This window comes from Pinus tabuliformis, chromosome J (genome assembly GCF_031772625.1).
Source record: "Pinus tabuliformis cultivar Carrire ecotype Pingquan chromosome J, CPIR1, whole genome shotgun sequence".
In the NCBI taxonomy this organism is placed as follows: domain Eukaryota; kingdom Viridiplantae; phylum Streptophyta; class Pinopsida; order Pinales; family Pinaceae; genus Pinus; species Pinus tabuliformis.
Window position 1 is genome coordinate 450,123,791 of NC_142295.1, and position 10,640 is coordinate 450,134,430.

Consider the following 10,640-nt stretch of genomic DNA (forward strand, 5'->3'; position numbering starts at 1 on the left):
ATGTCAAGGGGTAGCCGGGGAATGGCAGGATCAAAGGCTTTGGGCTTTCATCCAGGTATGGTTTCTGGTGATACTTATGGCTTTGACAGGATTGGAATGGGCCCTGTGGATGGGTTTGCAATGCGAGATATGTTTACTGCTCCAGCGAGTCAAGGCAGAGGATTTCCTCCTTATGGCCAACCAAGTCCCAGATTTGGCCCAGCTTCAGGGATCAATAAGAATTATCAATTCCCTATACCCTTGGAAAGCAAAGTGACATACAGAAGCTCGTTCCATGTATCAAGGACGCCTGGTAAACACCAATGGCTACAATCTGCGAACTGCTCAGGATGCTACTTCTCATCACTAGTAACGGTACTACTGTAAATTGAAGGGTGACCATCTTTGCGAAATTGGGATAGTCCTGTGATATCCAGCAGAGTAACAGGAAAAACCATAGTCCATATAACTTCCTTCACTATGGGCACCTGAGGAATCATTGGAGGCGAGTATCCTTCAAATTGCACTGGTTCAGTCTGACCATAGCATTTCTGCCCGTTCTTCTGATTCCAATAAATTGGGCTGCACATTTACATCAATTTTATGAGGAAAACCATTTCGTATACCTAAAATAAGAGCCATAGCTACTTGAATAGATTTTATGAATATCTTGGAATTTGATATATCATAAGAACAGTTATATTTTTTTAAAGTTTAAACTTCCAATTCCAAAATATTCATGAAAACTGCAATCCACATCAAAATGCCCTATAATATATACAATGTGTGTTTGTATAACACCTCTTTGCAAATCACTGGCTATTATTTTCTTAGTTAGGAATATCTTGTTGAAATTTGGGGAGTATAAAATTCCACAGTTGATCCTTAGAAACTTACGAAATAGAAACTCAGGAATATTCGCTGAAATTACAAGATTGGGGTTTGTTTTGAGAGTAAAGCTCAGAGGAATACTGTAATTGTAATTGCTCTGTTTCACACGATGCAACATAAAACAATGGAACGGAGCCCCTGAATAATTTGGAGAGGAATATTTGCTCAGAGGAAATAGAACTGTAACTGTAACTGAAGCAACATAAAACAATGAAACGGATCGAGCGAATAATTTTGATTCAATGAGATTATAACGGTTGAAATGAATTAAGAAGAAACTGTAGAGCCGAGGAAACCAGAAGGAAAATGGAATAATAAAACTGAGATGAATGGACTGGGTTTTGCTTTGAGAGCAGCGCAGAGGAAATATAGTTGTAATGGAGGTTTCTCTAATTCAACTATTTTAATTCAAGAAACATAAAATTAGTATCATTCATGATGAAAGAAACCTACCAGTAGTTGGGTTAAAGAAAACTACATAGAAAGAACAGAGCAAGGTTAAAGATCGAAAACTACATTGAAATAAGAGAACCAGAATTAATGGCAACCGAGAACAGAGCCAAAAGATCAAAATAAAACGAAAGATTAAAAGCAATTAATGGGATTGCGAGCGGACTAAGAAGAGAGAAAAAAGATTTGAGTACAGACTTAAGCGATTAATGAGATCCAGAGAGAATTTAAAAGCATTATCATTAGGCTACGAAGGCCAAGAAAAAGGAATTCTCTTCGAACATTTTTACAGGTGCCAAAAATATTTCAACATAAATATGCTACGAAGGCCACGAAAAAGGAATTCTCTTCGAACATTTTACAGGTACCATGGCAAATAATTTTATAAGTCTATCGAAATTAAAATTAATTTAATCGTATCTTTAAAAAAATTCCAGAACTTCAAAAGGCACTCTGTCAACCAATTTCATCAGTACTAATGTCAAATAATTCAAGAAAGATATTAAAATTAAACTTAATTTAACCGCACATTCACAAAACCTTAGAAAACAACAACCCACAGTCTAATCATATCTCATTTGTCAAGCAATTTCATCAGTACTAATGTCAAATAATCGAAGAAACATATTAAACTTAAACTTAATTTAACCCCACATTCACAAAACCTTAGAAAACAATAACCCACAGTCTAATCATACTTCAAAAGCAAAAGCATTTGACCATGTGATTTTCGCTATCATATAAGATTAAGCATTTGACCATGTCATTTAATTTTATGAAAAGAGTAGTGGAAAGTGAAGCAGATATGGCTGCAATGGAAAGTACATAAAGCTGCATCAGTTGTAGAATAAGCACCGGGAAAATGCGAGAAAGCAGAGGCAACAATGCCTTATTTGGAATGGAATCCTTGTGCATAAATGCGAAAAGCGAGAAAGCAGAGGTAACAATGCCTTATTTGGAATTGAATCATTCTGCATAAATACAATACATTTGTATGTAATATATATCAACATAAATTTTTGTTACAATGGACCATCTCCTCATCTCCCTCCCACAACACGTGTACTGCATCACTGCGATATTGCTGGTGAGAAATTTATTTAATGAAAACTAAGACATTACAATTCTTAGCTACAGTGTTGTGTTTGATCCCTAATTCCATCGAAAACATCACACAACTTTGACAATGGACTGTTGTCCAATAGGTAGCTTAGTTTTCGAAAGAATCGGTGGGTCTTTTAAGAGAACTCACATTGAAGAAAGCATCCATATCAGATATAGGGATGGTTGAATGTGTTTATCCCTGGTTCCAAACCATTGACATTTCAGCGCGAAGCATCCATTTAAGTTGAGGAATTTAAGGTTTATGAGACTTGTAAAGATACCATTCTTTTAAAACAGTTTTATTATCAAGGCCCACATCTCCATAGTTGTCAATTACACTGTTTGATGATTGATCCATCCAAACAACAACATCCAGACCCCAGAAGATGAGCATGGCTTTGAATACAAGATGGATTTTAATAACAGTGATAATGATATACTTTGTTTGCTTGAATACCAAGAAGCTCCTAGAAGAAATCTACTACACTATATCATTTATTGGATTTTAATTGATACAGGCATTTAGGTCTTCAGAACTGGCTGCTGCTAGCATTTTTGCTTCTACCAACAATGTTCTAACACACAGGAAGATGCAACTGAAATAAGTAGCTGTTGCCACATAGTGCTCACACCTCAGACACTCATGAGGCAGGACAACTGCAGAGCTATTCTGCTGCCAAAGTTTTGTTAGACAAATTCTTAATTCCGAAAACTATGGAGTATAGCATGAAATCAGGACGCTGCAGGACAACTGCAGAGCTATTCTGCTGCCAAAGTTTTGTTAGTTAAATTCTTAATTCCGAAAACTATGGAGTATAGCATGAAATCAGGACGCTGCAGAAAATGGACAATTGTTTGCTCTTGTAAAGCTTTTACTTGATAAATTATGAAAGGCAAACCAAACTGCAAAAGGCCTGAGACCCAGTACTCTGAAAACCAACCAGATCGATACAACCTGAAACCAAGTACTCTCAATACCAACCAGATCGATACAACCTTTTGTATGAGCTGAATATCCATGTATAAGCAATGAAACAATAAAGCAAGAACTGTCCAACAAGGCTGCAATTTTTCTTATAAAAATATCTCCCACCGCAACGAGTTCATAACAGAAATTTAATGGCACTCCCCTGCACACACAATTTACATATTAACACTCCATTGCAAACGTCAGCGAATGAGCTCTAAAATAAAGGATGAAGGAATGACGCCGATTTCAGATCCTTGCTGGTCACCGGAACTGGCTGTTGCTGAGCAAGCTCACTGTTTCCATTCTGACAAAGGCCAATCAGACATAGAGTCAAAATTAAGTCCTCAAGGAGTAACATTAGTTCCAGCTGTAATAGGCTTGATGGCAGTTTCCCCTGACATCAAAGCTGATTTAGAGAACCCTGTAACTGCTGAGGAAAAAGAAGTAAAAATGGACACCAGCATTTCTGCATCAGAGGATGTCAAAAGCACGTGTGATCCACAAGAAAATCTTACAGTTGCAAACTTTGATGGCCCAATGCATGTGGATAGTGAACTCACCAAAAATCCAGTAATGGAAGAAGCTATACATGAAGAAGAACACAAAAGGAGGCAAGCACTATCCAACCATTTCTATTTTTACTTTTTTCTTTTAAACTATGTTTCAGTTAGGGTTCAAAGATATGCCCTGCACTGATTAGGTTCACATGTTCTAACCTTGTTTAAAGGATGCAGATCAATTTGCATATATTTAGCCCGAGGTTCTAGCAGTCTCTAATACCCACAAAATTTTCTAAATCACATATGATCAATTTCCGAAGTGACTGTTGGATGCATCTTTCTGTTATATTGGCACTCTGTATACAGAAAACTGAATAGTCTATCATCAGTGTTCTAGAGATTTTTGTCTAACTATCAATTCTGAATTGTTGACAGACCATTAATATTGACTGCAATGGACTGTGGTGATCGGAACAAAATTGATATAGATTTGATGGTATGTTTTGCTTTCCTTCTTTCACTTTATTTCATTGTAGTGTAGGTTTTGATTGCTATGTTTCTTTTTAAATGGCACTGATGTTTTCATACAGAATTGTATATGAATAAATGCATCTGCATTGATAAGGGCTGAAGTTTATCAATGTTAGACTCATTTAATTCTGCATGTATTTTTGGTTGAGTTTGCTTATAGCATGTGCGCATTTGGTTGGCTTTTTCCTGGCAGTCACCTCCTGAAGATATTGGCAAGGCCGATTGCACTCTTGATTCAAACATGCCTGATGCAAAGGAGAAAGAAAAGGTTTATCCATGTGCAATCTATTTCTTAATATGCTGAAGTGTAAATAGCGTCTAAATGCCTATTCATATCAGCATCACCAAAGAATTTATTTCTCCATTCTGTCTTTCTTGTTTTAACTTTGTCTTTGTACCATGCACTTTTATGTGCTTCTCTTCTTTCTAGACACTTCCAAATAGTGACAAGGGTGATGACATTATGGATTTCAACGTGGCTGATGCCAAGGAGACAGACAAGGTTTGTTGGTATTTTGTTATACAACTTTATAATATGCTTTAATATTTATTCTATGAAGTTATCTATTTTCTGTTTTCTGTTTCAAGTGTCGTATCATTACTGCAGTATATGTTGTTCCTCCTGTCAATGTTAGAAGCAGTTATCTTAGCAGCTGTTTATTACCTAATGTTGCTTCTTGACATTCAAACAGTAAATTACAGCACGGTTTTCTGATTAGGATAGTCAACTTATGATCTTTAATTTACTCATGCTATTGTCAACTTGGAGTTTATGGTTCATCTTTTGAGGCTTGTATTGAGTTCAGAACTCTGGATAGTCAAACAGTATTTATAAGTGTATTTTCTTGTCTGGACATCTTTATGCTTATAAACTTATAAAACTGAAAAGTGCTTGCTTGGCAGATGGACTTGGCAACCATTCTTGCAGCAGAAGTTGCTTCAGTAGGGGAGAGAAATAAAGTGGAAATTTCTAAGGATATGGAATTTGAAGAAGAAAATAAGCAACTTATTCAGAATACAGAGCATGATGAATGCAATCAGCGGACACCTGAAAAGGATAATAGTATTTTCAGAGAGAAAACAAGAAGACAAAGGCTTTAAAGGACAAGGATAAGCAGGAAACAGCTAAACCAGCAATTAAGGGAACAGGGAAAATCGTCAAGGGTGATTTATGTATCCAGGGGATAGATAGACCTGGTATGTCTGGTCTATCTGAAGAATGTCTAATTTGATAGGGTTGAGGTCAGATAGGTCTAATATTGTTGAAGTGATGTCTTATCTTTGCATTGCGTCTTCCGTTTCTTGCTTCTGATGATTCTGCTTTTATTAATATGGTTCTTTACGATCCAGATTCAAATGTTCCAACAAAGGCCACCACAAGAAGTAATCCTCCAAGCATACAATTACCTGTTTCCATGGGAATGTCTAGTTGGCCTGGAGGATTTCCTCACTTGAGGTAATGTCTATGGACTATGGCCTCTCTCTAATTTCTTGAGACTTTGAGTTGTGAGTGTAACAAAAATTTATTATGTTTTGTTGTTTAACATGTAACTAATCCTTCCAATTTTACTTGACAGTTATTACTCTCCTGCAGCTGCGGCAGCTGCTGCTGCTGTGGCTGCTTCATGGTTAACGCCTGTCTCTATGACAGAAATGTCCTCAACAGAGAACAGTACAGAATCACTACAGGTGATACCAAATGTGCTCTAGTTTGAGATCTTAAGTAACGTGAAGAATGTTATAAAACTGTGGCTTTAACATTGTTCATGTAAGCTGTAAGAGAACCATGGGTGTTGTTTTCTTTCAGAGCCTCCCAGCAAACAGTGTTATTTGGTTATTACATCATAGATTCTTAATAATCAAGCCTTTTAGCATCAAAGATTTAAAATTGTTTGGTGAAATGCTTTACTTTGTGATTTTATGTGAAGAATGTTACAAACTGTTGCTTTGACATTTTTCATCTAAACTGTAAGAGAACCCTGGCGGTGCTTTTCATTGTATGCCATTGCAGCAAACAATGCTGCTTCACTATTACATAATCTGTTATCATTTAAGCCTTGTGACATTCAATATTAAAAGATCTGTAAAAGTTAAATCGTCTGAGGAAAGTTAGTTTGAGAGTGAGGCGTGATGATCTGTAATCACAATGATGACTTGGTAAGGGAATATATTAGTTATCCCTGGATTCAAGGATCAACTGTTTGTCTTCTGTTTGTGAGAACTTTCACATGCTTTCAAGAATACAGAAATTGTAGCCTGAAGAATAGTCTTTAATTACAAGCTACTCTATATTGGTTTACCTTTCACTTCACTTGAGTTTTAGCTATTACATGGTGTACTTATTGCATACTCAAATCTTTTCTGCAGCTTCCCTCATTTCTATTCCCCACACACCAGTCACGGAAGCGCTGTGCAACACATGTGTATATAACCCACTTCATTGATTGCCAGCGGCAGATGAAATCTAACCCCTTGTGGGCTGCTTCCTATGGAAGTTCAAGTGGTCTATATGGAAATGGTTTAATAGGAACATCTGCAAGTACTTCTCTGGCACCTGGAGGTAGATCCCATGACTTACCTTGGACTTGTCTCAAGGATAAAGGAAGTGCTGATGTAAATTCTATTCCTGTAAATGTAAATGGGGCAAAGAATAGGGAAGGTAATCCATGCATGGATGCGCTGGAAATAAAGTCTAATTCACAACAGCAAACTCAACCATCACAGAAAAAGAGTCCAATATTTCAGGTATGGTGGAAATTTAAGTTGACATTTAATGAACTGTTGACTAATAACAAACCGCATCGGTGTAATATTTCATTTTCTTCTGCAGAATGGATCTATTTTCAGTCTGCCTTTTGCTGGTGCAACTTCTCTCAGTGGCAGTAGTACAGGAGCTGGTAACACAACGGAAGGAAATGTTTTGGTAACTGCAGCTATGTTTTCTACTGGCAGTACTACATCTACATGCACTTCTTCAGTCAGTGGTGCTGGGAACAGTTTACTTGATGGGACTGTTGCAAATGCTGCAGTTTTACAGGCTCAACTACTTAATTTTGTCATCCAGCAACCTACTTTCCCTTTCTCTATATCACCTGCTCTCTTTGGAACAACATACAGTGGACCTCTAGTAATAACTATGGGAATATCAGGATAGTGAAGAAATGCCATAGCATTTCTGGCAGCAACGACTACAGAGTTAATGAGGTCTTCTTCACTATGTGCAAAATCTCTGTTAAAGTCAGTGTTCAGTATCAGAAAAGAACCTGTCTTTGAGACAAACGCCAGCAGAGGGTGAAGAACCCACCTCAAATCCTTGGTGGAAGAGGATGGAGGCACACTAGATGCATCTTGAATCAAAGTGGATGAAAGTGTGGTTGTGACCTTGATACGCTTATCTAGATTTGCATCCACAAGAGCAGAATAAATGGCTTTCATAGTAGATACCAATGTCGATACTGCTTCTTCTGATATCCCTTGATGGTTAACAATGATACTGGTTATGAGGGTATCAGGCATGAAACCCATGACGTTTTTCTTCAGCCATAATGCTGCTCGTGACTTCGATTTTCCAACGTCCTTCGTTTGCTCATACTTCATACTCACAGCCACCTCAATCCCTGTCCCAGAAAAAGCTTCCAAAACAATGGGATTGGCAACCAAGAGCCTAACATGGAGTAGATCATGTTTCATCAGCAGTTCTACAAGCTTCTTAGGAGATGGCAGGGTACTGTCCTTTGAATCATATGACACTCCAATTGATGTTCCTGACAACACATAAATAATATTATAGATCAAACCATAAGCTCAAAGGAACACAATACTGTCAAACGTTTCTAAACAATGCCTATCATCGGCTCCTACATGCTCGCTAACTGTAACACAGTTCTGGAAGATTGTGCATCGGATACCAAGACCACATTTTCCCATAGGACTGCAATTTGATTTATGAACTATTGGGCCAAAGGGTCACAGACTCAGAGCCATTCAAATTTTCCTTCGGCAATCACCATTAAACACAAATTCTTCATATTTTCCATAACAAAGGGAAGAAGACCAAAATAAAACCACCAATAACTTACATCTTATCAGCTTCCCACCCAGGCTGCCCCATTCTTGCTCTACAAACCGTCACCAGAGTAAGCTTAAAATAAATAAATCCCTGCAGTTATTTAGAACAGTAATAAGCGATTCTTGGAAAACCTAACAGAGAAGAGTAATAAGTAAGGTTAAGCAGTCAATATTTCCACCATTTAAGCTCAGAATATAGCCCAAATTTGTCGAAATAAAGCACGAATTCGGCCAAATTCGTCGAAAGAAAGCTCAAACTCAAGCAGAATCCTCGAACGAAAGACCGCATCCGGCCAAATTCGCCACAAAAACGTGAATTTGCTAAAAGAAAAGGTGCAACCGCTGAAATTTAGTCAACAAAAAGAATCGAATGCACTAAAGTCTCGCAAGAAAAGAACATACCGCAATATTTCAGCTCACTGTGTCAAATTAGCGTAGAGGCTGAACCATAAAACGAATTGAAGGGGTCAAATTTAACACAATTTCGGAACCGCCATCGTTATGGAGAAAGGCGTTGGCATACAGTTTTACAGTTGAGGTTTTGCGAGACCCGGGCAATAGAACTCGCGCCAGCGGCAAAGATTGTCGGTTGAGACCAGAGACCATGCCAAATAATTGAAGGAGACGCTGAATGCTCGCTGAAAAATATTAAAAAGAGACTTAATACGAAAACTGTTTTTCCGCTGAATATGGGCGACACGTGTCAACTGTGGGGACAAAGAGACGACGAAAGTCTCTTTCAAAGGAAGGCCTATCGGCCTAAAAATATAATTTACTTTTTACTACAAGGAAGAAATATAATTAATTTACTTTTTACTACAAGGAAGAAATATAATTTTTTTACATGACAAGAAATAGTATTATTGATATTACATTATGTGTAATTCATTTTACGTTCTATTTACATATGATATTTAGAACAAAAATATATTTATAACAAAAAACATTTTACTTTCAACTATAAATAAAATATTTCAATGTCCATATTAAATAACATGATTTTATAGATACTTTATATAGAGAAAAATAAAGTAAGTTAAATTAAAAGATTTCTTATATTTTCACTTTAGTGAGAAAGATTGAGAGAATTATTATTCCATTAATAGTTGCTTTTTAATGCAAAGTATGAGGGATATTTGTAAATTTTTTAGTGTTGAATATGGATTTGATATGTAATATTTTAGAAAATATTAATAATAAAAAATATTTAAATGTATACATAGAGGAAAAAATATGATGGGGCATATTTTAAGATGGATCTAGGCTGGTTATAAAAATTTCTAACTCAAGTTTTTCGAATTTAACAATAGATTGAATTTTATAAACCAATATTGAATTAGTTAAAAACTTTATTTAACAATTTATTATTAATAATATTTTATATTAAAAATTAAATGAGTTACATATTTTTGTCTTATTAAGAACTAACTAAATTATTTTGCCTCTAATTATTTTTCTTTGTGAGTATTGAAATATTTTACTAATTAAGTTAGATTGAATATCAATGAACTATCTAAGCAATAGAAAAATATTTATCGTAATTTTACAACCATAGTTTCAACCATACTAAACTTTGTAATTTATAAAAATATCTTTGTTTTTTTTAAGTAAGTCATTTTGCATGCAATTTCAAATATAAAGCTTGATATAAGTTCACCAGTACATAATTTGTAATAAATATTATTTCATAAAAATAAACATCATGTTGATAACCATATAACAAATATAAACATCATCTAAGATACACATTTGAATTCACTAACATCATCTAATTATATACACCTCTAGCACATATAAACATCATTAGCTAGCACACAAATCTAATAATCTAATAGGGCATCATCATCGTGATCACATCTAACAAAACACAAACATTGTAATCTAACATCACCACCACACACATCCTCAAATTAATATAAATCTCATGTCAAATAATTGTCGTTACATACACATCTATTTGCAAGCACATTAAATGAACATATCTAACATGACCTAACAATATACACATCAACACCAACATATAAATTAATTATATAAACATGAAAAAAAAATGCGATATATATATATATATATATATATATATATATAAGTCAAATAAGTGCAATCAAATATTTGTCGATACAACAGACATAGTAGTGTCAGCTTGG

General features: G+C 35.6%; 2 protein-coding genes and 1 long non-coding RNA gene across 3 annotated transcripts; 2 read left to right on the top strand and 1 right to left on the bottom strand.

The window, feature by feature from the left end:
- The first annotated feature begins 2,406 nt into the window (after positions 1-2,406).
- LOC149227755 (uncharacterized) lies at positions 2,407-5,747 on the top strand. The gene is made up of 5 exons (XM_089377913.1): positions 2,407-4,005; positions 4,330-4,390; positions 4,619-4,693; positions 4,856-4,927; positions 5,329-5,747. The coding sequence occupies exons 1-5, from the start codon at positions 3,602-3,604 to the stop codon at positions 5,524-5,526; spliced, it is 810 nt and encodes a 269-aa protein (XP_089234039.1). The 5' UTR covers positions 2,407-3,601; the 3' UTR covers positions 5,527-5,747.
- On the top strand, positions 5,509-7,610 carry LOC149227756 (uncharacterized). Its single transcript, XM_089377912.1, has 5 exons — positions 5,509-5,622; positions 5,776-5,881; positions 6,003-6,114; positions 6,793-7,170; positions 7,256-7,610. The coding sequence occupies exons 2-5, from the start codon at positions 5,841-5,843 to the stop codon at positions 7,577-7,579; spliced, it is 855 nt and encodes a 284-aa protein (XP_089234038.1). The 5' UTR covers positions 5,509-5,622; positions 5,776-5,840; the 3' UTR covers positions 7,580-7,610.
- Positions 7,611-7,763: 153 nt separating this feature from the next.
- LOC149227757 (uncharacterized) lies at positions 7,764-9,109 on the bottom strand. The gene is made up of 3 exons (XR_016247822.1): positions 8,896-9,109; positions 8,505-8,584; positions 7,764-8,189 (listed from the first exon to the last, which is right to left on the bottom strand). It is a non-coding gene; the product is annotated as an uncharacterized LOC149227757 (long non-coding RNA).
- Positions 9,110-10,640: the final 1,531 nt, after the last annotated feature.

Excerpts from the sequence above, each read along its gene's own strand:
- LOC149227755 (XM_089377913.1), top strand. The coding sequence starts at position 3,602 with ATGAGCTCTAAAATAAAGGATGAAGGAATGACGCCGATTTCAGATCCT. Across the intron at positions 4,006-4,329 it reads GAAGAAGAACACAAAAGGAG|ACCATTAATATTGACTGCAA; the intron begins GCAAGCACTATC and ends AATTGTTGACAG. Across the intron at positions 4,928-5,328 it reads ATGCCAAGGAGACAGACAAG|ATGGACTTGGCAACCATTCT; the intron begins GTTTGTTGGTAT and ends CTTGCTTGGCAG.
- LOC149227756 (XM_089377912.1), top strand. The coding sequence starts at position 5,841 with ATGGGAATGTCTAGTTGGCCTGGAGGATTTCCTCACTTGAG. Across the intron at positions 5,882-6,002 it reads GGAGGATTTCCTCACTTGAG|TTATTACTCTCCTGCAGCTG; the intron begins GTAATGTCTATG and ends TTTACTTGACAG. Across the intron at positions 6,115-6,792 it reads ACAGTACAGAATCACTACAG|CTTCCCTCATTTCTATTCCC; the intron begins GTGATACCAAAT and ends TCTTTTCTGCAG.